Source organism: Nyctereutes procyonoides, unplaced genomic scaffold (assembly GCF_905146905.1).
Source record: "Nyctereutes procyonoides isolate TBG_1078 unplaced genomic scaffold, NYPRO_anot_genome, whole genome shotgun sequence".
Lineage (NCBI taxonomy): Eukaryota > Metazoa > Chordata > Mammalia > Carnivora > Canidae > Nyctereutes > Nyctereutes procyonoides.
This window is the reverse complement of record NW_026575134.1, coordinates 11,337,724-11,365,394: the sequence shown is the minus strand read 5'-3', so window position 1 is coordinate 11,365,394 and position 27,671 is coordinate 11,337,724. Positions and strand designations below refer to the sequence as shown.

General features: G+C 38.3%; 1 protein-coding gene across 1 annotated transcript; it reads right to left on the bottom strand.

Annotated features, from left to right (window-relative positions):
- LOC129494092 (immunoglobulin lambda-1 light chain-like) lies at nt 1-27,552 on the bottom strand. Its single transcript, XM_055300783.1, has 4 exons — nt 27,510-27,552; nt 27,122-27,421; nt 5,054-5,107; nt 1-344 (listed from the first exon to the last, which is right to left on the bottom strand). Exons 1-4 carry the CDS (start codon nt 27,550-27,552, stop codon nt 1-3), a joined length of 741 nt encoding a protein of 246 aa, XP_055156758.1.
- Between the last annotated feature and the right edge of the window lie 119 nt (nt 27,553-27,671).

The following is a 27,671-nucleotide window of genomic DNA, read 5'->3' as shown; positions in this document are numbered from 1 at the left end:
TTACATGCACATACTTCTGCTTATTGAAGGAAAATCGATCTCTTGGTCAACCCTTCCTTTATTCCTCTCATGTTTGACCATGCATTTGTGATCTTTAGCCATTGATTCTTGAGTCACGGTCAGCCAGCTGAATTTCATGTATGTGTCCTTAGTCTTCATGGTATCTCCCTGCTGGGATTGCAGAACTGTTTTATCATCTTTTTTTTTCCAGTCTATCTTGATAACATCAGGGAAAAAATCCTCAAGAAGACAAAGATATGTTCCAGTGTTGTGGACTTTAATTTCAGTAATTGAAGGAAGAAAAACTGTGGGCTTGGGGGGAATGTCTTCATCAGGATTTTTATCTGTGGGAGAAAATGGATAACAATTAAAATGCTATAAGAGAAACACGAACATTGTGTGGTTTGGAACACTCCAGCACATAGAAAAGCAAGGCAAGTTGCCATAAAATTAGTGTTTATTATGGCCTTTCTACCACAGTGGGTTATAAGGTACTGTTCTTTGTTTACATGGGAAAAGAGGTTCTAGAGGTTATATAACTTGACCAAAGTCACAGCTATTGAGTAGCAGGGCCTAGATTAATATGTGGCACTTTTAAAAAAAAATTTTTTTTAATTTTTATTTGTTTATGATAGTCACAGAGAGAGAGAGAGAGGCAGAGACACAGGCAGAGGGAGAAGCAGGCTCCATGCACCGGGAGCCCGATGTGGGATTCGATCCAGGGTCTCCAGGATCGCGCCCTGGGCCAAAGGCAGGCGCCAAACCACTGCGCCACCCAGGGATCCCCAATATGTGGCACTTTTAAACAATACACAGTCATTTGTTTGAATGGGAGTCTATTTCCATGCATACTTGACAACCTATCAAGTTGATGTTTTAGTTTCAAATTGGATCCCATGACTACTTTTGAGTACTGGAGATCTTCTTGATTTCTGTTGTTTTGTTTTGTTTTCTAAATGTTTTATTTATTTATTTGAGAGAGAGAGAGAGCAAGAGCAGAAGTGGGGGTAAGGACAGGGGGACAGGGACAGTCAGACTTTCCCTTGACTAAGGAGCCTGAATGTGGAACTCAATTCCAGGACCTGAGATCATGACCTGAGGGGAAGCCAGGTGCTTAGTTGAGTGAGCCACTCAGGTGCCACAATTTCTGGTTTTATAGAACATCTGATTCTCGTAATTGAACCACTCCAGGATTATGAGAACAGTAGTGTTTAAAGCTGCACCTCCAAATTATTTACAATGCCTTGAATTTAAAAACAAAATGGCAATATTTCCAAAATTTTTAATTTAAAAATATATTATTTTCAGAAATGCTTTTAAATAAACTTATCAAGTAATGCATTGGTCAGAATTCTGTTTTACTTTAGGAAATGTTCACTAAAAGCTCATTTTATATTGAGCTTATATTATAATAAGCTTATATTGAGCTTATTATATATTTATATATTATATTTATACTTTCATTTGAAGTTGAAGCCGGACTAAGAAGACACCATATTTTGATTCTTAGCATCTTCCTCCAAATGTGAATCTGCCCTACAAGCCTGCTGAATTTTGTTGTACTCCATAGTTTTCTGATTTCACCTGCTGAAAAAAGTCATAAAAAAACTGGTATAAAGTTAACAGATATGGTTCCAGAATTTCTTGTAGACATAAGGTCAAAATATATAACAAAACATCATGGTTTTCAAGGGTATGTCATTTGAACGCTGGAATGGTACTTGACTACATAATGTTAATTTAATGATTGAAATAATATATACTAGAGCCCTTTACAATTTGATCTCCAACTGAAACACAAATGTTTAAATCATTTCCTCTTGTGCTAGTTTCGAGTAAGAATAATACGTTCATGGATAATCTCTTAAGAAAAGAATAATTGGAATTCTCTTTTAAAAGGAAACAGGAAAAACATTTGTGAGAATTTCTTCCAGTGCTGCAAAGCTCCTGATTTTTATATTAAATTAGTAAGCAAACAACCCAAGTTTTTTGCTCATACTGTAAAGAGAGTTAGGTAATAATGTGCTTATTGTAACTTTGTACATCTTGTTTGTGGTGCAAATAGCATTTTATTGATTATAATAGTAGGACACTGCATATTTCTCCAATGATATACTTTGTTTTTAATTTAAAAAGCATGTTATATAAAGCAAGATTTCTTTTTCAAGGTATATGATATTTACATAATTTTTGCCTCTGGTCAATACAGTAGTCTTGTTTTCATCTTAGGAAATTTGGCTTTCTTATAGGAATACTTCTGATTTATCATAGTAAAGAACTTGAAAATCAAATCACAAACTTGGAAAATTTCTGGACGGTAAGACCCTATGTTTACATCCTGTTCCTTTTCCTTAGCTAGATTCCTAAAATTTCATTATTTTCAGAATAGAATGAATCTTGAGAGCCATAACTTTCTCAATGTGATAGTTAACTGACCATTAAATAGTGTACTTGATTATATATGGTTGGTGCCAATATTTCGGGTAATTATATTACATTCTTTTTCTTTCAACATTCTTTTTTAAACTATTAACAGAGTATTTTATGTCCAAGGTCATTTCATTGGTGCATACACTAGAAACCAGTTTACAAAATAAGCAAGTTTGTCTAATACATTTATATATGTTCATAATAAAAAAGTTTGAGGTAAATTGCCTGAGTGGTAGGCATTTAATTAAGATGAAGCAGTATGAATTCTATATAAATTAACCAAATGCAACCACATTTTCAATCAAGTGTGGTATTATGTTAATATTGATTCAAAATTTCTCTATTTTTTCTCATTTTTCCACATATTAATATTGATTCAAAACCACATGTAATATGGATTCAAAATTTCTCTATCTTGTTCTCATTTTTTCCTATTAAATATATAATTTTACTATTTCATATATACATGTGATTTTCAAATTTAGGGCATTTCTAAGTATATTTAAAGTGTGAACTATAAATGTAACTGTATTTCTAAATACTCTAAAATTTAATTGTTTTTCTACTAAATATGAGCATGAAGCCCAAATTTGTTAGTGTTAGACATGATATCAATTAAGATAAAAGGTTAAGGTTTATTTTTTTAAGATTTTATTTATTTGACAGAGAGAGAGCACACAAGCAGGGAAAGTGGTAGACAGAGAGGAAGACACAGATTCCCCATTGAGCAGCGCTCAATCCCAGGACCCTAGGATAACGACCCAAGCAGAAGGCAGATGCTTAAACAACTGAGCCACAAGGTACCCCAGGGACTAAGATTTAAAGTACATAGAACAAATACAAAAATACCAAAAAAAATCATATCTTAATTTCTTTTTTTTTTTTTTTTTTTTTTTGTTGCAGAACCATTGTCTATACTAGATACAATTCTTCCCTTGGGTTTGAAATGAGGCAACATGCATGCAACCACCCATTATGTGTTACACAACGTGCCCAGTACTTTATTCACAGTGCCTCATTCAATATTCACATGACCCCTAAATTAAATACATCCTGTTATCCCATCTTATGGATCAGGAAACTGAGACCAGAGAGTAGCTGCCCAGAAAACAGCAAGTGGTAGAGCTGGAGCTCTAGGTCAGTCTGAGTCCAAAGTCCAGGCTCTCTGATGACACCCTTTCACCATCAGAAAAGGAAATAGTTGAACTCACAAAAGTTACCTGTCATGATCAACTTTGTTCTTGGGCCAAACACTGTCAAGACAATTATACATGTTGTGCATGAGCACTTTATGCAAGTCTACACAGACACAGAGTCAGAGCTTATTATAGTACTTGCACAATATGGTCTATGCTGACCTTTACTGTAAGGATTGGAATTAAAATCTCCCCTAAGATTTCCACATCTAAACATGCTATGAAAGTGGGAGATTATAATTATAGTTATTACCATTATTTTAGCAATTTGTTAGTGATGATTCTGTTCTCAACGTGACATTTTAATCTCATGTTACCAAACCTTCACTCACTAATGGGAATGCAGTATTTGGCGGTAACACTTAGATCTATGCCATCAAGCACAGAGATGCATTCCTTCCTTTGCACCTCACTTTATTCAGCTATGTTGGAATTCTCTGAACCATCATCAATAAAAATATGCCTTTCACACATCTATTAAGGCAATCACTTGTCTTATCTTATCCACCACATTTCCAGTGCTAAGAAAATCAAAGGGAAGCTGGTAAAGCCTAGTAATACAGGGTCAGTTCATGGAACTGCTTCACCTATGATGTCCAAACAAACGACACTTTCCTACCAACAGTAGTACATTCTAGACATATTCCAAGATCTCACCAGAAATTTCTACCTCAAACTGACTTCCGGCCAGGTGATGCCGAACGTTTGGCTTGAAACTCCTACTGTGGGCCTTTATGGTGGACCAGAAAATTGCTTTTTAATTTATGAATTCATTTGTGCCTGTGATCACAACCACTAAGTAAGCCAAAATATATATTTTTCGTTTTTGCAATGTTTTACCAGCTTTGTGAAAATTCTTTGAAAACATCTATTTGAATAAATTCTGTAGGGTAGAAACATCCCTGTGAATGTTCTCTCTCATCCAGGCAAAATTTCAACTCTAAGGCTAATAAAAAATGAACAAATTCACTAGACTGAATTTAGAAAAAAGAAATGGCTTATGACATTTTTGGATATGTTTGTGCTGTTAAATGCGTAGATACCTGATATGAATTACCTTCAGACAAATGGCAAATTTATCAATTTTGGTTCATTCTTTTCCATTGGTTATTTTTAGAATAAAATAAATAAGATACACAATTTTTTTTTACAAATGTTTCAATCCAGAAATCCCAAATGGCCTTAACCATTTCTCCCCTTAGGAACCCTCAGTTGCTGAAGATACTTAGCTCCTTGTTAATGTCCTCCATGCTAGCTCAGTCAACTACCTCCAAGGACACAGAGTCACTTACCTCCCCAAGGATCCTGCCGCTATCTGTGACCAAACTGGGAACAAATCCTTGAATTCTGAGCCAGCACCTAGGTTACAGCCCCTGCATCACCTGCCTTCCTTCCCTGTTTATATGGAAGAATTAAAAAATATTTACCTGTAACCCTGAGCACTGTGCCAGGACCAAACACTTTGTTGTACCAGCTATACCCAATCCCACTGTCTCAAAAGCTTTTACAGAAATCTCCCTTTGTATCTCTTTCAAAATTGTGCCTATATTTTTTCAATATCTATATATACATATATAAAATGGTCCCTACTAACATTAAACAAAGATGAAACTTAAGGAAAATCACTTTAGACGTGAACATAGTCAAATATTGATGAACTGACCCCTCCTGCCTTAGGCAGTTTGGGTCTGTGTTTCTCATCTCACTCACAAGGTTGGTGTGTATGATTTTATCTTTTCTGAAAGTTTTCCTGAATCTTCTAAATCTCTTTTTTTAAAAAAAGGTTTTCATGTATCATATCAGTTCTTTTCCTAGTGTGTAATTTAGATTTACTATTTCTATAATTTCAAAGAGGAACAAAAATAGAAATAATATAGTTGAGTATTTAACAAATGAATGTTCAATATGTTTACAGTATTATTTTTCTATGTATTGAGGGGTGGGTATCTGGTTTAATTATAAAGTAAGGGTTTTTCAGAATCCAATCTCCACTGATGATAGACCAGAGGAGTTGTTACAGAGTCTAAAATATTAATGATGATTTCTTAACCTATTTATTCCTCGAAGACTGCTCCTTTGAACTTGAAATTACTCTACCAGGTTCCAGGCCATTGATTTAAAATCCTGTGCTGTTCCTCAGAGGATTCTATTTGGTTTGGTCTTCCTGCAGCTGTCCCAGCATGAGTGGGAAGGCAACTCTGAGTTATGCGATTGAGTCAAGCATATAGTACAACCACTGCCATTCTTCTGCTAGCTGAAATATTTTCAGCAAATTTGATGCCAATAGAGACATACGGTTGAATGCAATGGTGTCATAAGGACTTGACATTTTATAGAAATACCCTTAGAATTACATTGTAAGAATTTAATAAATGCATATTCAACATGACTTACTTGATCATGAGGAAAGGAGGCAACGTTAGTGCCAAGATTAGAAGCAGAAGCATTGTTTTCTACAGGAAGGGTAATACAAATTATGAGCTATTACTAGTTAAGCATCCTACTAAAGAGTTGATTGGAAAAGTCAGGCTACAGAAGAGTAAATATTCAGAACTTTAAAAATGGCTTACTGTTTCTAATAGGGCAAAATGATCTAAGCCAAGCTCTTTGGAATGGATAAGTCTCTACTAGGTCCCAAACTTTCCCACAGTAACTAAGCAGGTGACTTTAGGCAAATAGTGAAACTTCCTAAGCCTCAAGTTCTTTATTGTGAAATTGATATAAGAGGAGCTCTTGTATAGGGCCATTCAGGATTGAGATAAGGCACTGAATCTCTTCAATGTGGCATCTGGTTCTCAATAATTATCAATTAATACTATTATTCTCTTTAATGGGATGGTTTGGGGCCCTTTTATCAAATAATCCGCTAAATAAACTATATGGATTTTACAAGCAGTATTATACAAAATAAGAAAGGAAAAGAGTTCATGAATCCAAGTCATTCTATGTCTCTGGCAGTCAGAAGCCAAAAAACTTATGGCTCAGTGAAATCACAATCTAGAATACCTATCCACTAGGCTACAAGCTTATGAGTGTTGGGACTGTGTCTTGTGCACCTATTTACCTCAAATGTCCAGCATAGAAACTGCCTTTAATAAATGTTTACTGAGACAATAAATGAAAAAACAAGGATATAAAATCATGCTGACAGACTCTCATACTCCTTCTGTGGACTCAAACTGAAGCTTTGAACTCACAAATTCCTTTAAGCTGGATCATCTCTATGTCACAAGACTCAAAGCAGCACAAATTTTTACTAGTTTCAGCCTCCTCTCTAAGAAGCTAAAGTATTAAGAATGAGTGGAATTTACTGATGTTCTATAGTCATTTACTGTAAGGGTTAAACTTCTTGCACTGCTGTTAAAGACAAGATCAAAAGCAAAAAAATTAATTAATTTAAAAGATAAAATCAAAAGCAATTTTGCAGGTTTTGCAAGTTATTAGAGAAAGGAACATTATTCATTAAGAAAAGATCACTACTAATGCTAGAGGTACTTAAAGTGTTTCTCACTTAAAAGGCCATCAACAAGAAAAAAAATCTTGAGCTAATAACTTATACCTATGGTTATAGACATGGTCCACAAGAATTTTAATTTCAAGCCTGAATCTATCTGTGTGTGTGTGTGTGTGTGTTTTCTAAGAGGAGATTTTCAATTTGCTTGTAAGAAGGGAAGTAAATAAACCATTTACAAAGTAGTTTTGTTTCCATATATTGAGAATAATAGTATATTGTGACCAGTAGCTGCAAAGTTACTATCTGTATGCTGAGGTGATCCTACATTGTTTTCTCTAAAAAGCATCTATTAGTTTTTCATTTCACAGGATCAAAATAGAACAAAGTTACTTACCAGGGGGAGTTACTATGAGATTAGTTCCTTCTGCAAATAATCTTGATCCAGCCGGAGTTTTCACACTGGTTAGAGGTTCCACAAAAATATTAGCCTTCTCCTGAGCTTCATGGCATGACCAATAGGTAGAAACCTTGTACTAACAATTTGATCTTCTGGGTTCCCTTGGAAATCCTTGAATATAGACTTCATGGCATCTCTTATTTTATAAATTTTCCTCTGATTAATTGACCCACATGTCTGTTTTCAATGGTGGCAGTAATCATGGAAAAGTGCTGATAGAAACAATAAGAACAAATAAAAGTAAAGAAAGAAGAAAAGGAAGGAAGGAAGAAAGGGAAAAAGAATAAAAAAGAGAAAAGATCAGGACCAAGTGGTGAACAAATGACTTTCTAAATTATCAGGAACAGTGTTCAGAGAATTAGAGGTTTTGATTTCCAGGTGTTCAAGTGTGTGAAACTACTCAGAGATGCATCAAAGGAAAAGACCTTTTGTTCTCATGAACACCAGACCTGGTCCGTTAGCAATTTAGGATTGTATTTCTGAAAAACTATATACTTCAGTAACTGAAAACGCAAATATGTCACCAGAATATGCTTGAGAAATGTGAACAATGTTCTCCATTTTTTAGTAAGCCACTTTTATCATTTGGCAACATGAACCTTTACCAGGTAATGCAAAAAGAGAAAATAATTTACCATGATGACAATATTTACCTGGAATAAAAGGAGAAATTTGTAGAATTCTATTTCCCATAGAAAAATAGATTTTTTATTTAAAAAATGAAAACAAAATCAGTCGTCTGACATATTGAAAGAAGAAACCTTTTGGAAGCTATTCTGTGATCTTCAGAAATGTACATGTAGCCCTGTTTCTGTGGTTAACTAGCTTTGGACAAAGCATTTGCCAACCCTGGGCTCCCACATCCCAATTTGGTATGTCGGCATTGGGCTATGTATGTCCAAAAGGCCCTTCCTATTCCAACAGCTTACGATCTTGTGATTAAGAACAGGAAAGGGTCTGGTGGTTACTCGAGTGAGAAAAGAGTTGAAAGTAATGGAAAAAGTTTTTTTTTTACAGTTTGATTTTGATTTTGTGAGATCCCAGTTGATGGCTTCATCAGGCTTGATGACGTTATTGATTATCAGATAAGACTCTGTTGTCTTTCTTATCTGTCTCCAAACCAGAATCGGGCTAGCCTCACAAGTAACATTGGTTGAGTCGAAAATACCAGTAGACCATGGTCTTCTTGAGGGAAACCTCAGTGTGCTTGCAAGGTATGTGCAATATTCTGTCTGGTGTTGAGGTAAAAGAAACTTGACCCTAAGAGATTGTCATATTGTTATGTTACTTTAATTTGAAATGCAACGTAGAGAAATCAGAGGCACTTGAACAGGTTGAGTGGACCTACAAACCCAAGCCAAAGATATACATAAATACATGGGGTTGGAGTTGCCAGTGACTAATCAGAACGGACTCCAAGATGGAGCACGAATCAGGACTGGGGAGGCAGTGGCAGCCCTTGTTCTTCAGAGGCGAGGACAGGGGAGGAAGTTTTGCTTTAGAACCAATGAAAGATATTCTCAGAAAGATCTGTCTCAGTGTTATTTTATTATGTTCCTGGTATAAAGAGGAGAGAGCCCAGAAGACATTATCAAAACACCCATGTTATAATAATTCATTGTTGTTTTCCTTTGGGGTCAACACCTTCACATTTTTCCTTTAGTTTTTTTCTTCAAAAACACCTATCCTTGGGCAGCCTGGGTGGCTCAGTGGCTGAGCACTTGCCTTGGAGGCAAGCACATGCCCCTGGAGGGCATGATCCTGGAGACCCGGGATCTAGTCCCACGTTGGGCTCCCTGCATGGAGCCTGCTTCTCCCTCTGCCTGTGTCTCTGTCTCTCTCCCTCTGTGTCTCTCATGAATAAATAAATAACATCTTTTTAAAAAACACCTATCCTTGAGCTCTTTTTAAGTTTGAGCTATAGATTTTTTCACTATATTTTGCAAGAGTGTGGGAAGGTATATGGTTATCATGAGGATAGGAAGAAAAGTCGTATTCTGTATAACAAATGAGACAATAATCCAACAGCTTTATAGATAAGCAGATCCCTTTTGTAGATGAGTAGTTTGTAGAAAGTTCACAAAGCTTGGGCATATTAATAATGACTATAGTTATTGCTTTACATGCTATGACATTACTACACTGCTGTGAATGAAGGAAAATCTTGGAGAAAATAAATATTTTGGTTTGTTGCCCTCAACTCTTTTTCTATTCAGAATTTTTAGTTTTTTAAAATGAAAACTATTACTATTTTTTTAACTATTACTATTTTCATTACTTACTCTTTATGGTTTACTACTTTTTTGGAGGACAATGTAAGATGTAAGTTTTAAAGAGTCCCTGAGTTCCTGTGTTAGCTGAGATGTCTAGGTAAAGCAGTTTAGCTAATGGGAAAGGACACTGTGATATATTGACCCTGTGCTAGAACTATCCTGTACGGAACCTCCTTCAGTTTCCAGAAATCCTATGAGAAAGATTTAGTAACTTTCCTGGATTGTGCTGTCAGCTAATTGGCTGAGCAGGAATTCAAACCTAGGTTTATATCACTCCAAAGCCTTGTAGTTTCCATCAACCATTCATTCATTCACTGAAAGTCAGCACACCATTGTGTACATTGGTTAGTTTCCTTCCCAGGAAGCCTCCCATAGATGGAGAAGCAAAGCAAATTCACACTGCCCAAAGCTACCCTAGGCCCCAAAGAGTACAAATAGAAGATAAAGTGACATACTGAAAGAAACATCACAGATTGGGTGCTTGGGGTCCTAGCTCAAACCTTCCTGAGGACACAGATGCAGGAAAAAAATCCTATATAGACAGTAGCCAGGTCCCTTTGGTAGGTAGAAAGGAGTATGCATGTGGTTGTAGGGGTGTGGAGTTGTGGGAGCTCCTTAGTCAGTGGCAGTGGAACATTTCCATACAGTGCATCCCAGCAGGCACAGTAATACAGTCCAGCAGCTGCCTCATTAACTCAGAGTATCCTGAGACTTGATGGCAAATCCTCTGTCATTACTGGCTTCATATCTTTCTTAACTATCACCTTGTTTATGAACCATATTTTCACTGGAAAAATGTACAGATGCATTTTAGAGGATGCCCTGGCTTCTTTTGGTACCACTGTATTTATACATTCTTCCTGCAGACACCTGTTTTTATTTGGCATTTTAAAAATGCTGTATTTCCTTTACTCTTGGTAATGGAAGGTATTAGTTGTGTTATTAAAATGTCTGCATTTGTATCTGAAAGAAAAACAAAGGCGAACAGCAAAATTTTGACATTCAGGAAAATAGAATACATTTTTAAAATTATTTATTTATTTATTCCTGAGAGACACAGAGAGGAGGCAGAGACACAGGCAGAGGAAGAAGCAGGTTCCCTGCAGGGAGCCTGATGAGGGACTTGATCCCGGGACCCTGGGGTCATGCCCTGAGTGGAAGGCAGACGCTCAACCGCTGAGCCAGCTAGGTGCCCCAGAATACATTTGTTAAAGAAAAACTTAGAGTCTAGAGTTAATATATTTTTCTGAAGAGTTAAGGTCTTGGTGGAATTTATCAACATTGTTTGATTAACTATGTCACTGTCTCCCACCCAAATGGGCTGACTTGATTGTCCATGGGTTTTTTTTGTTTTTGTTTTTGTTTTTGTGGGGTTTTTTTGTTTTTGGTTTTTGGTTTTGTTTTGTTTTGTTTTTGTTATCAGCTTTGTTCACCAAATGAAATCTCCCATGAGTAAAACTACTTACAGCTCCACAGGGAGGCCACCAGGATGGCCTGTGATGGGAGCAGCATCCTGCCAGCACTTATCAGGAGAGGTGGCTGAATAATGGGGTGATCACAGAACAAATCTGAGAGCTGATTTAGTAAGAGGTAGGGGTGCTCGGAACACACAAGTTAGACTCTTAGACTGCAGAGAAAGGGAGCCATGGTAATGATACCAAAACATCCTGCAACATAGGGCTACTAAGTCTATCAGCAGATTCCTCTCATTACTGGGTGATTGTTACCATCCAATGATATTAGTGTAAAGAAGCTATTTTCTTGTTAAAGGACTAATGTCCATGACTGGTTCAAATCAGAGAGTGAGAGAGGGAGAGAGAGACTGGGAAGCGTTCTTATAGTTCTCTTCTATGAATAATGATGATCTGCTTCCTCTATCTGTATCATTCTCTCTCTGTCTCTCTCTCATGTCCTTCCATTGCAATGTAAGTAATTTCTAGTGACTATCTTTATGTTAAGTAATTCTTTCCTTATACCTCTTAAGTCCATTGTTGAGCCTTTAAGGGCATTCTTCTTTTTGTTACTGTGTTTTTTATTCTCGTATTTCCTATTTGTTCTTTCCCATAATTTCCATTTAGGTCTTTTTGTAATTTTTCCTGTATTTACCTGTCTGATCTTGCATGTTGTCTACTTTTTCTATTAGATTAGGGCATATAACATATTAATCGCAGTTATTTTAAATTCCTGATACTTCCAACATCTATGTCATGACTCAGGCTGTTCTGGTGATTACTTTGTGTCCTCAGACTATATTATTTCTTGATTTGTATGACTTTCATTTTTCAACTGAAAGCTGGACATGTTCTATGTTATAATAGATACTGAATTAAATATATCCTGTGCTTGAAAATGAGCCCATCTTTCCTGGTAGACTTTTAGTGTGGGGGTTTGGGTTAACTAGTCAGGAGTTAGACTGGATTTGAAGTTCATTGCTATGTTATCAGGGTTGAAAGTTATTGTTGTCAGATATCAAACACTTAAAGTTTCTCTATCTGTAATTTGTCTTTGTCTCTTCTCCTTGTTCTGCTCCCCAGAGAGAGTCTGCCTCTTGAAGCTCTCTTAGATCTATTCCACTGTGACTTTTACTCAAGGTTTTCCAGCATGGGGATGAAAGGTCAGGAATGGAGACATTCTCTGATATTTTTATTAAGTCTCAATTTTAAGCAGATACAGTGAAACTGGGTCTTAAGAATGTGACCTACATGGTATTCTTGCCTTTTTTCCCAGAGATGGAACATTTTGAATCCTCGTCCCCCACCCCCAGTGCAGGAGGTGCCCACCTACTTCAGGCCATTGTTTTGATGTCCATCCTTCTGCAAATGAAAACTTGTTACTTTTGGACATACAGGAGATGTTTTGGGCAAAGTTTCAGTGGTTGCATCCTTTGCCTTCCCTCAACTGCAATGGGATTCCACCAGCACCTTCCCTGGCAGGTGAAGTTATTGATTTCTTACACTGGTGATGGTCTGGGAGGATTTTAGTAGTAGCTGCTGTTCCTCTCTGGCAGCATAAAGGGAAGCTTCCCAAAAATATTTTATTTTTCTAAAGATTTTATTATTTATTTATTTATTTATTTGTTTATTTATTTATTTATTTATGAGACAGAGCATGAGCAGGGGGAGGGGCAGAGGGAGAAACAGAAGAAACAGACTCCTTACAGAGCAGGGAGCCTGACAAAGGGATGAGGGGTGCTCATTCCAGGACCCTGGGATCTTGACCTGTTCCCAAAAGCAAACACTTAACTGAATGAGCCATCCAGGTGCCCCTCACCAACAGAGTCTTTTGCAAAATGATTTTTCTTGCCAGACTCATGAATGAAAAATGGTATCTTAGCGTAGTTTAAATTGATCATTACCTTATTATACCCGAAGTTGAGCAACTTTGTATATGTTTAAGCGTTATTTTTATATTTCTCTTTATGAACTAGTTTTTTAGATCTTTTGCCATTTTTTACAGGATATTTGAAATGTATTACCTCCATTTTTAAAATGTATTTCTCTTTTTATTTTGGAGATAGTTGACCATTACATGCTCTACAGGTTGCAAGCACTTCCTCATGGTGTATCATTTGTCCTTTGATTTAACTTCTGCTGCTTTTTGCCATGCAAGCTTTGTTTTCATTTTCATGGAGTAAGCTTTATTAATATATTTTCTTATTGCATCTTGAATTTTGGTTCTAGTTACAAATTCATTTCCATACTCTTTCTTGGACAGGAGAGGTTGTCAATATTTTTTTCTGTTGGGGGTCAGATAACAAATATTTTATTTAGCTTCTTGGCCCTAGTGTCTCTGTTGTGATTCATCAGATTTGCCTTGTATCTCAAAACCAGTCATAGACAGTTAAGAAATGAATAGGCGTGGCTGTATTCCAGGAATGTCAGTGGCAGGTTTTCTATTAGAAATCTCTCATAGAAAAGTTGCGTGTTTTCACTTATTTCTATTATTTAAATAAAGCAGAAAGAAAAAATAGGTTATGGTCTTTGTTTTATATTTTGTTATATTGTATTCTAATATGCCTAGTAATCCATATAAGGAATATAATGCTTCAACATAGTGAGCATTAGGCATGCTTCAAGCACTTGTAAGAATTTTGTATGTATTATTTGAGTTACTCTTCTCAACAGTTTTTCCAGGTAAATAAAATTATATTTTCTATTTTCAAATGAGGAAATTGAATCAAAGATATGTTAAATAATTTATCCAGAGTAAGACAGATAATATGAGGAGGATGTATATGTAAAAAAGGGTCATTGAGGAAAAACTGAGAAATAGTGAAATGGAAAACAAAAATAAATGCCACTCCATAGTATATAATTCCAGGGCAGCAAATGAGAAACATGTTCTATAGAGGGCCAAATGGTCAACATTTTAGGCTTTGTGGGTTTTTGTTGCAATACTTAACTCTGCCATTGTAATGCAAACACCTATAGACAATTTGTAAGCATATGGCCAAGGTTGTATTTCAATAAAACTTTATTTGCAAAATTAAGACTAGTTCACGAAATGCCTGTTCCATGGTAACCTCTATTGTCAGTATGATTAATTGTAGCTTTTCAGTTTTTCTTTTTTAAAGGAGTTACAGAATAGGAGTGGTATTAGATGGGAAAATAAAATATATAGCTATTTTAAGTGTCATATCAAGTTATATTTTAAATTGTTATACGAACAATTTCACTATTAAAAGTAAAAACCAATAAAATATTGACTGCAGGAGTGTTGAAAATACTGATTCCACCTTTGGCTCTCCATCTTGATCAAGTCCTCTCTTGGAACTATATGCCTTGGAGCTTAATATGTACACCTTAGAAATGCCCACCAAGGCTTAGATCTGGGGAGACTTGTATTGGCCCTCAGTAAATTTGTACATTTTACTTATAATTCTTCAAAAAAGATGTTTTTAGTGGCTACAAAGTATGTTATGACTTCAAGCCACACAGATAAGTTGTCCTCTTCCCTCCTGTTCATCACTGTAGTGTTTCATGGTTGTTGTGTATCAAAAAGTCAGGGTGGCTCCGTCTCCTGAGACCAGTCCCTGTGCAGACACTTCAGCTGAATTCTGATCTACTCTTTTAAGGATTAAATGAAATAATCTGTATAAAGCATTTCGCACAGATTCTGTGAAAAGCTTGATCCCTCTTTTCAATCACTTCTTTCTGGAAACGGTTCGTTGTTCTCTGACTCTACATTCCTTTCAGGGATCTTCTTACCTTTATTTCTGTAGACAAGTTAGGGGCCAGGTAAGGCCCTGTTGAGACTCAGGCTCTCAGGTTCCTCCTGCTGGAGACCCACCACAGTTAGGAATCACCCGATTGACAGGGTGTGGGACACAAGATCCTGATTTTGCCCCTGAGAAGTGGCTGACACTGCTATGGGAGGAATTCATTCTGCCCTCCATGGCATCTCTGCACTTGATAGCTCCACCTGATTCTTAGAATGAGAAACAGAATGAATGTGTTGCCCTTATATCAAGAAACAGGGGTAAAGGGCAGGTGTGGTAATTATGTGGTCAGATAATCACGTTATCAAAGGTGCCAATATTAGAACATTTTCTAAAGTATAGGTTTTTCCCATGGTTGGAATGTGGACTCCAGGAGTTAGGAGAGGAGTTTTTATAGTTTCACACAATATACTTTACTTCATTATTCCTTAAAAATTTGCAACCACCCATCTACTAATAGCAGAATTTAATTCTCAATCATTACTTTTTATTTTATTAATTTGTGGCAGTGGCATCTCATTGACCAGGCTGGCTCCCCAGTGATGAGATAAGAAGTCAAGTCCCTGTTAGTAGGACTGGTCAGGCCAGTGGCAGAAGAGGGGACTGGTTCTGGTTTCTGGGATTAAGTGATAGATTACATTGTTCCCTGGAATACTTTATGTCAATCACAGAAATGAGCAGGTCTGGAGCTTCCTGCACCCCATGAGTGCTGGGCAAATAGGGTAAGAGCTCCCAATCTGGAGAGAAATTCTTGGTATGAATGTGTCAGTCTGGAATGGTGCAGGAGGTTCTCACATCCACTTATTCCCCCTGGAATCCCATACTGCAGAAACATTGCTCGGAAACATGAGAACATGCCTGTTGGGTTCAGCCCTTATGTCTATCTGTCTCTGCTGTTAATTTGAGACCCAGATTAATTGAGACCCTGACCTTTATCTTCTGTAACACAGCACTAAAGAACAACAATCAGACCCTGAAATATATGAATGTTATCAAATAGGCCATGTGCAAATGCAACAGAGTATTGTGTTTTGTAAAATTAATTGAGATATCACCACGAAGATTAGAACTCAGAGAAATTAGATTTCATTTATAATCTGAGTGCTTCCATGAAGGGACTAGGTCGTGATTACTGGGGATACATGGGTCAGAGCAGTCTCTGGAAACCAGTTTCTACTCGCCCTGGGCCTTGCAACTGTCTCATGAGCAAGATATCACATGATGAAGATAATCATCTTCAAAGCATTATGTTTAATATGCAATTATAAGCTGTACAATTAATATACATCTACTGTCCATGGTGGACTTGCTATTTGTCAGGCAATGTTCTAAACATTTTCTTGCATTATTTTATTTAGTCTGCTCTACATTTCCATGAGATTGCTGTTGTGATTATCTCCATTTCATGAATGAGGTCAGTGGCAGAAAGAAGTGATTCATGCAAAGAAAAAGCCAGTAAATATGAGAACACATATAATTAACAGTAGTTCTTTAAGGAAAATCTAAGTAAAATCAGATGTAAAAAGGACAATTCTGTCACACATCAGCTGGCTCTTTACACCAATCCTAGTTCACCAGCTCCCTTATGGTTCACTTAAAGTATTGCATTCTTAAACCTTTCAGTGCCCATTAGTCTAGTTCAGAGAGCTCTTGGTGGAACATTAAGCCTGAATTCTTTAGGCTTTAATTTTTTTAGTTGTAAAATGGACCAACAAAAGCTATATTACAGAGGCATTTCTTTTAAATGGCATTAAAATGGCACACAGTGATTCCTTCTCTCAACCTGAAGCTTACTCATACTGGGGTCTCTGGATGCTGAGATGATGGACAGTGGTACAGCCTGTGTGCTATCATCCCCACAGAGGACTTTAGTTCATTGGGAAGTAGTGTCCAAGAACACTTTGGAAGCACAATTCCTGAGGCCAGCTGGAAACTAATGTGCAAGCGTAATCCAAGATGGCTCCTGGAAAGATCTGGAAATGCTGATGATTAAGGGAGGCTGAGGCTGGGAGCCCAGGTGGGGAGCTGGCTGTGGTTGCCACTGTTGGAGGATATGGATGGCACAGACCCAAGGAGGAGATCTTGTGTGGGTTTTCTCCACAGTTTTAGGACCCTGGGTACCATCCCCACAGTAGTAAATAGCCACATCTTTATCTATGATATTTACAGTGAAGATTGAAGTAAAGTTTAAGAACACTTTTTGCCTAACCTATTTTCTTTCCATCCAAATGACATGGAGCTGGGATTTTTGCCAACGTCATAAAAATCTGACTTTCCAAAGCCTGATTTCATTTCTGCTCCTCCCCATAACAGTGTCCTTTTCAAAACTTGAGCTGGATATCTTGCAATATATCTCAATATTTTTCTTTAATTTTGTGGAAATGGACATATGGAACTGCTCCACTTTTGATAACTCCTGTCCAGCTGTTAGTAAAGGAAGAGAATTTCCAATGAACCTGTAATAACATAAGAAATATTACAGAATTTCTTTGTTCACTCATCTAGACTGCAATTGTCCAGAAGTGTGACTCAGGAGCCCAGAAGGAGAAGAAGGTGAAAACTTGGAGCAGTGACATGCTGTCTTCCAGGCTAAAGGAGAAAGCAGACAAGTGGGAACCTGGTGGCTACATGCCCCCTGACTCAGCGTCTGAAGGCATGCCCTGAACTGTGCAAGAGGAAAGAAGTGGTTGATGAGGTGGGTTGTTGGCTGTTTAGTGCTGATTGCATACTTGCAGGGCCTGAGATCACTGTGTTTTGTAGGCTTTCTGCTGCTGTGCCCATCTCAACATAGGGCTGGTGGTCTCCGCAGGTCTCTGAATGTGAAGGAACTGTGGAAGCTTCTTGATTTCTATAGAATTGGAATGGTTTTTATTTGCCAGGAGCCATTATATGACCCCTCTTTCTCAGTATAATAGTTTAATATATTGCATGTTTAATAAATATTAATTTCAGAAGAGCAAATACTTAAAGAGCATTTTTTAATTTTTTTCTAGATGTCCTTCACATTTTTTTCTAAATGTTCTTCACCTTTTTCATCTTCACAGGAATCACATGATATGGATGCTTGTTTTCATTTCATAGATCAGGGCAGTGAGGTACAGAGGAGTGATGAGTGAATGAGGGAATGTCACATGGCTGCTAAGTAGGACATGTAGGTAAAAATATTCTTTGAAGAAAATTAAAGAAAAACGATAAAGATGAAGATAAAAATGCCATGAGTATCTCACTAAGAGCTGCAACTCTTTCATTATGGTGTGAGAAGTTCTAGATTTCTGTAATTAGAAATTACATGAATATGTAATTTAATGGGTATGAATATTATTTTGTGGACTCAAATACATTTATGAGTCACAGGTGCAATATGCACAGGGTTTTAGTATTCTTGTTTCAGGTCACTTCATATTCTGAGCATTTCCTCACGTCACTGACACAGCTTTTTCATGTCTGAAGGGACGAACTGTTTATCTCTGTCACTCAGGAGCTGTCTGACTGGTGCAAATTTCTTAATCTCTTTCTATCTTGAAATCCTCATCTGAGAATGGATGTGATAACAATACTATCTCAGAAGTTAATGCATATTAAATAACTGAGAGTATTTCAGATTTATTATAACAGCACAGGTTCTGGAATATATGAAATTCTTATTAATAATTAGATATTATTTCTACTTATATTGTCATGTCACAAATTTAACATTCCCATACTGTCAAACATTATTATTTGCCACATCTCTCATTGTGAAAATGCTTTGATGACCATTTTGAAGTAGTATCCTGGAAAATCAGTTACATATTATTAGTATTTTATTTTTCTGCGTTTTTCCAAATTCCTCTTTTCCTCAGCTAAGATTTTTTGCTTGCCTTTTATGATTTCCATATGGTTTTCTCTAAATATCTGCATTTATTAAAGTTTGAAACAATTCTCCCTAAAACTTAGGGCTGGCTCTGTGACATACACGTGGAGCTGATGCAAACTCATACGTGAGTTCTTCTTGAGGAGAAAAGAGAAGAATAAGCCATGTTGGCTGGATTTTCCTCCTGAGGCAGCTGCCGTATTTTCTCTGGTTTCCAATAAATACTATTTCTGAGGTGTTCCACTCAAGGCATTGAATTTTGAGGAGATAGAGGGTGGTAAACCAGAAGGCCAATGGCCTACAACTAAGAGGACTGACTCTTCTGCAGGAAGGTGCCTGCTAGAAATGAGAAGGAGGAGAGGAAGAAGAGACAGCCATAGTCACTCTGGAGGGAGGTCCCCTGCTCTACCATTGATGCCAGGGATTTCCTTCCAAACCCTATGTGTGTGTGCACATGTGTGCATGTTTGCTTGTGTCCCTTTGTACATGTGTGCCTGTTTGCATATACGTGTGTGCGTGTGTGTGAAGGGGTGGCAGTTGTGGGGAGTGTGTCTATCTGGAAAAGCCCACACTTTCTACCTGAACTTAGCTGTATGGAACGCTGAGAAGCAGTATCTGGAACTTTTCCTTCCTATACTGGGAGGAAATCCATTCTTTCACCAAGGCTTATAAGGTGGAGAATTCCCCTGACATAGACAATGGTTTCAGATGCTAGGAGCCAAAAAGGGAGATAAATGGCCATATTTATAAATGGAGATAAATCCTAGAAAAAAACTATTTCTTGTTTATTAATTATGTCAAACAGGGAAGAAAACAAAGGCAGATTTTATCTTTTACTAATTATTTTAAACACTTTCAGAGAATAGAGATTTTATTTTATTTTTTGTAACATGAATAGCTCACAATATTGAAGGAATTCTCATGTGGCAGGTACGATGCGGTAAACTCTTTGGTTTCATTATCTCATTTAATCTTCACAAAACCTACTAAATGGGTGCTTTTATTATTGTTCTATCATTCCTATGAGAAAATGAAAACTCTGACACACTAGAAATTTTTATCAAAGGTCTTGGGTGGCTAAGTGGAAGAACAGTAATTTATACCAAAGGATCTAGATCTAGAACACACATTCTTAAAGCAGACACTTCATTTCTTCCATAGGTACTTATTATAACATATTATATACTACTGTGTAATAATATGTATACATGTATATGTACATTTGTATGTATGTACATATGAGTCTGTGTATATGTCTTTCTCCCAAGGCTCTCGAATGCAGAGACAAAGGTCCCAGTTTAGGACACTTTTATTCCAGTGACACTTGTATTAATCTTCTTCATTTGGCACAGCAGCTAGCCCTGGAATCACACTTATGACTGCAATCAGATGCCATCCCTCTACTATCTCAAGTCTCTTGTTATGCAGCTTGGGTCATCTATACTCCCTGGAAATCTCAAGACTCAAAGAAGTGATGATTCCTGACTCACTCAGGCTGTTCTCAACAACCCCAAACAGAAACCACCATCAGGAGGCAATCAGGTCAATGGGAGGTTGGAGTAGGAAGGCTGGCATCCTGCAGGCACTCCTAGTGGCTGTCTGCTTCTTTTCCTCTGGATTCTAGGACTGAGATACCTGACTTTCCATATTGCTATCTCATGATTAACCTAAAAGAAAAATTCTTCTGGGCATAGCCACCACCTCCTTTCGTGGATGCTGTTTGTTATGGTTTAGTCCAAACCAGGGCAGGGCTCCTGATGGCATGATGTATGTAGGAAAATAACACTATACCTGTTACAAATTTCCAAAGCTTCATCCTCATTCCATATGTTGATCTTTTAGTTAAGTCCTCCTAAGAAGTTTTTGTGCTCTCCGTGTAGTTGATCTATGATACTTTCTGCTAAAGCAAAATCACAAAACAGAGAAGATATGTGATTTTTTTAAAAAAATATTTTATTTATTTATTCATGAGAGACACACAGAAAGAGAGAGAGGCAAAGGCACAGGCAGAAGGAGAAGCAGGCTCCATGCAGGAAACCTGACATGGGACTTGATCCCGGGTCTCCAGGATCACGCCCTGGGCTGAAGGCAGGCGCCAAACCGCTGAGCCACCCAGGGATGCCCTATGTGATTTTTTATAGCCTTTTTAACTCCACTAGCAGGAAAGGTCTTGGGGCAGACTATACAGAAAGAGAACTCTTCCAGATGTGTGCCATGACTACTTGAGTGACCAATCATTCTGTCCTGACCAGGCTCTCCTGGGTTGAGTGGCCAGTCTGGGACAATCCATATTTTCCCACAAATGCCAGATTTGTAAAGTTAACAAATATTAAAGATCTTTAAAGTGGCCCAATAGTGCAATTGGACTATGTATTTGGAAACATTTCTGTTCCTCTCTAAGCATCAATTCTTCCTTCCATGAAATGAATTTATTTGCAGGATTTTTTTAAAAAAATATTTTATTTATTTACTCATGAGAGACACACACAGAGAGAGAGAGAGAGAGAGAGAAGCAGAGTCACAGGCACAGGGTGAAGCAGGCTCCCTGTGGAGAGCCTGACGCGGGTCTCATTCCCAGGACCCCAGGATCATGTTCTGAGCCAAAGGCAGACGCTCAACCACTGAGTCATCCAGGCATCCTCATTTGCAGGACTTTTATGATAATCACAGGATCTCGGACAGACACAACAGCTAGCTCATTTTCTGACAGGCAATGGAGCTTAATGGGTATGAATTCCATTTTATTCATCGCCAGTATCTTCAGCCTCAGCCTTTCACAATTACTGAAAATCCCTGGGGAATGAGATACTATACCTTCCTCTCTCTGAGATAATCAGACCTCAACATATGAAGTGTCCAAATAGGAATTCACGCCAGTAGGTAAATAAGTCAAACCTGGCATTGGAGGACAAGGTTAGAGTGATACATGTGGGGGTACAATTTATAGCCATCAGTCTGATCATTTTTTGCTACAGAGACATAACATAACAAGAAGTGTATCAAGTGCTTAATTCAGTGTCTAGTACTTAAGGAGTTCTCGTTAAAAAATACCTTTTATTATATTCTTATCAGAACATTATATTTATTTATTTTCAAGTGGAACCGAGCTCCTTGAAAGAATGACTATACATTCAACTCTGCACATATAAACTAATTGATTGTTTTTGCTTTGGCTGAGCAAAGAAAAGGAATCAAAGAAATCTCTTGACCCATGGACTGCAAATGCTAATTCTACCACTTTCAGAATATAATTGCAGATTTTTGGTAATTATTCTGTATCTTCAATCTACAAGTAAAAAAAAAATAAAGGCAACAGAATTACTGCAGTTATTAGGAATGATTAGCTTGTGATTGCTACAGCTATATGTTGACTCATAGGTAGCAAGAACATAGATCAAGGAAATACAGAAAGGATAAATCAATTATAACAAATGTGAGAGGCAGGATTTTAGTTGACATGAAGGTGGCGGGTATTTCTCTAGGCTCCTTTAATGAGAGTTGGGATTGTTTCACTAGTGCACACTTGTTGTATTGCATTAAAGAACATCAAGAGCACAGAATTGGATTCATCATAATATTGGTTCATAAAGCACTGTAATCTTTTATATACACAGAGATCTCTTGATTTATTTTGTTCTAGTAAGTGATGATGACTTGCTTAATAGCTCGAAAAATAACTCAGCATCCCTGATAAAATGGAAGAACAAAAGCGTTACAAATAATCTACATGCTCCTTTTTTTGCTACATTTATCAACTAGAAAAGCACAGAATTTAGTGATAATCTGTCAACACTTGTCTGTTTCCTGTTTCTTTACTGAATATATCCTGTTCTGTTAGAGAGGAGACCTTGGTGGTTTTGTGGAGAGTGAAATGAAAGGAACTAGATAAAAATCTTCTCCTGACTCTTCAACTTGTTTTATTTATTTGGGGGCCAACACAGCCCACTTATTTGACTGTTTGCTTGAATACATTCTTTTGCTCCTGCAGATGGACTGTCCACCTCTCTTTACCTTGCCCTGGGTATTACAAGGCAGACCCTCATAGACTGTACCTGTGGTCTTCCTTATCTCTGGGTGCTGCTTGGGAGCAGACAGTGGGAGCATCAGCAGGAGACTGGGAAGTGGGAGCAGAGTGAGCTCAGTATTTCCACCCTGACAGGTGGCCTTAGGTTGGCTGCATCCTTCCCCAGAGCCAACATATGGTGTCATCTACCCCAGAGCCAGAGGTTTATGGTCAGAAACCAAGAGGTGCAGGTGGGAGTGGCCATTCCCCTTCATACCAATGAAGCCATTGGAGAAATTTGTTTCTTTTCTCCTAGGGCCCTGAATCCACAGGCTTGGAAATCTGATGTCCAAGAAACAATGCTTTTGTTGGGTGACATGGTGATAGTTCTTCAACTTTCAACATTTGATAGAAATCAGAGCAAAGATGCCCATTAGTGAAATCCATAGAAATTAGCCTAAGGGGGTACAGAGCATTGTGGAGAAAGGTGGAGGATCCATCCTACAATGTGTGTAATTCTGCTAGGGATGATCTCATTCCTGCATCTGCATGTGGATAAAAGAGACTTAAAGAAAGCAAGGAAATTATAGTACACTGTTAATAAGAAGACTGGGTACTTGTGTCACTCTCTGCAGTAGCTGGTATCTGTCTTGCACAGGGGAAAACACACACTCAGCCCAAGAAGATACTCTGAGCTCTGTGTCGCTATAGGATTTTTGGAAATTATTGAAAATGTAAGGAAGCAGGAAAAACTACCCATCATCTTTCACTCAGGCAGCCTTGTTAATACTTGGACATATGTCTTTCTCTCTTTTTTTTAAACCTCTGGATCATAGCCTTTGTTCTGTTTAGTATGTAGTATTTTCATAGTTACATCTTCTTTCTTAAATAAAGGTTTGTAGAGATCAAAAAAAAAAACAAAAACAACAACAACAAACAACAAAACAACATGACAACCATGAACCTTGTCTCTAACTTGGCAGACAGAGGGAGTGGGAATCAGGAGAGAAAATAAGATTTTGCTTTGTAAAGAAGCCAAGCTTGTTTGAGAAGAAGGGAGAAAAGTGATCAGGACAGAGCCAGTTACAGGCCTTTCTAACTGTCAAATTGCACATGTTGTGTTTAAGTGCTTAGAAATATGCAGTGATTTTTAATATTAGGAAACATGTTAATTCTTTTTTAAAATAAAATTCAAAAACAGTACATATTTTTGGTAAGACAATTTTGGACATATGGAAGTGACAGAAAAAAACTATCCTGATCCCAATGTGTAGAGGTGACCTCTCCAAAGTTGTGCCCTTTCCTCTGCCGAGGCTATGTCCCTGAACCAGTACTCAGGGCCAAACAAAAAGACCTCTCAACACACAAGAGTCAACATGGATTTCCAGGCATGCCAGACAATTTTTAAATTGTGATTTGCACAAATGGGAATCTGAGGTAACAGCCAAAATACTAGCATGTGTGTGCAGTTGGTAATGGATAATATATCTATGAAAATCCTGATATTAAGATACTCTTAGACTTACTCAGCCTTAATTTGATACTATAATGTTGGTCATGTAATTCAAAGTCACTGTGTCTCACATACCTCAGGAATGAAAGAAAATGAGTTGATCCCAAATCATCAGGATATTTCAAGCATTCATCTATACAAAATCCCCCACCCATGAGGTAATATGAACCCCTTTCTAATAGTCAAAATATCACAACAGACATTGAGAGATCTACCACTATACTCAGGCCTATACATTCGAATAAGACACTTTCAGTTCTTCTATGAATTAGCCATTTAAACAACCATTTAATTAACAAATATTTACTTAGGACAGGAGGGCTGGTTGGCCTCTGGCTGGTTTTCATTTGGTGTGTGTGGCCAAAGTGTCCGTGGTGAAGCTCACGTTATCCACAAGGAGAAGGCAGGAGCAGGACATGACTCCAAATATGGGCTTGCTTTTCCCTCCACATAGGGTTTGTTTGCTGCATCCAGAAGGCCACTGTCCTCTTAGGATGTAACTCACAGGCACTATGGAACTGTGTCAAAAACTGAGATTTGTGTTGACTTGGGATGACTTCTCATGACAATGACTTCATATTTAGCTAATTTCTCTCTAACCAAACTAATAATCAGCTCTCAGAGTCACTGCTCTGTGGTCAGGCACTGAGAGGAAAGTGTTGAGTTGTATCAGGACAGTGGGGAGGACAAATGAAGGAATAGTCCTCAGAGGGAAGATAGGTTTCTGCCCCTCCAACTCCACCCCTTCCTGCACATGCTGGAGGTCTTAGCCTTAGGCCTTCAGTAGAGGGTAAGGGGTGGGTGTTAGCTGAGCGCTGTCAAAAGAAGGCATGTCTAAATTATAAATCTCCCATTGCAAAAACAGAAGCTCAGGGAGACAGAGGAGGAGTAGTGAGCTTGAGGGACCAATGTCCTTCAGATCATTTAGACTTTCCTTTCATTAACCATTTTTCTCAAGGCAACTAAGCTGTATATAGACTTTGAAATTTCAGTTGAAAATGGGTTTTGTTCAGCTTATACCTCCTCAAAGGGCTTTTTCTTCTTCCCCACATACAGCAGTAGGTGTTTTCCTGTTTAGGGCCAGAGAATCAGTAACACAGATTTTCTTTTCTTTTCTTTCTCAAGAAGTTGACTAGCTTTATAAGAAGGCAGTGAACATATTGCTACCTTATTTCTAAAATTGTGCTTTAATACAGAAATAAGTCCTATAATTTCAGCAGGTAGGTCGCCTCAGCCTACAGATGAGAGAACAGAGGTGTAGGAAAGCTGTACTCAAAACCCCATGTGGGGTAGTATTCAAGAAGTGGAAGGTAGAAGGCCCGGGTCTCAGGGTTGATTGTGTTATCCTGCACTGAGAACCATGTCCCCCCATAGGAGCTTGAGCTCCAGGTATGCCAGTGGATGAGGGTGCTGAGAAGTTGAGAGATACTGTGCTTTTAATTACTGACTCCCCCCTGTAAAGTAATTAATTGTTCACAGGGCAGCAACTTAGAAAGTAGAATCCGGAGTTGACTCTCATTCTCAGCTTTTAACCACTTTGCGGCAAATCTCCAGAGAGTCCTTCATCCGTAACATTATTTGCATAATATTTTATTTGCACATTTTTCAAGGAGATGATCAGAATCTTAACTTGCCAGTCTAGGAGCACCTGGGTGGCTCAGTTGGTTAAGCGGCGGACTCTTGATTTCAGCTCAGGTCATGATCTCAGGGTCCTGGGATCGAGTCCCATATTGACTCTCATTCTTCCTCTACTCCTCCCCCATGTTCACTCATGCACACACACTCTCTCTTTCTCTCTGAAATAAATAAATTAAATCTTTAAAAAATTGCCAGTCTATAACAGTACTATTCAACAGAAATAAATGTAAGTCACCAATTTGAGACATGAATTAAAACTTTTCTATCCACTGCATTAAAGAAGGTTAATAGAAAAAATTAATTAATTCTAGGACTATTTTTATTTAGTCAAAGATATGCACAGGGCACCTGGGTGGTTCAGTCAGTTAGGCAACCAACTCTTGGATCTTGGCTCAGGTCTTGATCTCATGGTTATTAGTTCAAGCCCCATGTTGGGCTCCATGCTGAGTGTGTAACCTCCTTAAAAACAAAAACAAAGATATTGGGGTGCCTCAGTTTGTTAAGCATCTGACTCTTGATTTCAGCTCATGTCTTGATCTCACAGTGATAAGTTCAAGACCTGTACTGGGCTCCATGCTAAGTGTAGAGTGTACTTTAAAAAAAAAGGTATCTAAAATATTATTTCAACATACAAATTGTTAAGAAATATCATACTTTAAGTTTGATAGTCTCCAGAATGTGACTTGTGTGCTACACAAGCAGCCCATCTCAGCTTGGACTAGTCTACTAGTTACATTTTAAGTGCTCAGTAGCCACTTGTGGCTAGTGGCTAGAGGCTACTGTATTGAGCACCACTGTTTCTGCTCCAAATGCTTCAGAAATGACACTTGCATAATCTTCAGAAAAGTCCCTCCAGGCTGGACAGCTCCCTGGATCTATGCCAGTCTGAGTACCAGGGGCTCCTTGGCCTCCAGGATTACATGGACTACACACGTGTAGGGAGTGTCCACAAGAGTCTGAGATGCTGAAGGGTGACCCCAAGGCAACCCCAAGGATTCAGGGGTGGTTGAAGTGCCAGGCCTGGAGACCCAGAGTCAGAGAACTTTGCTCAGGGACCTGGTCAGCATATGGGGCTGTGTGCTTCCCAGGCAGCACAGTAGTACACGGCTTCATCGTTCTTCTCCAGCTTCAGCACCAACAGGCTATCGCTGGTGACATCTTTATCTTTTATGGCAATGATTTTATCTGCTTTCAGGACTGAATCCTTGTGCACAGAAAATCCAGACACTTTCAGTCTGAGGATCCTCTGGGGGGCCGTATGTTCCTGGTGACGGTACCAGTGGATATAGCTGATCTTGGTGCTGGCTTTGCAAGGCAGAATGGCCAAGCTGCCCATGCGTGCCACAACCACGGATGGCTGCTCCAGGCTGAATGCCACCAAACCACCTGTGAGGGGGACTGCTGTGAGCCTGGGGTGGCCTGGAGCTTCAGGGCACCCCACACACTCCTCACCAAGGAGAGAGTCTGGCCTTACCAGGAAATAAGAGAGTGCACAGGAAGGCAAGGAGACATATCATGGTCTACTTCCCACCTGGTGGAGAGAAGCCCAGGGTAACCTTGCAGCTGCACCTGCTGGGAGGAGACCAACTGGGTGGGTGGCAGAGGACCGGTTAGGGACTGAGCCTGTGCTTCCTGG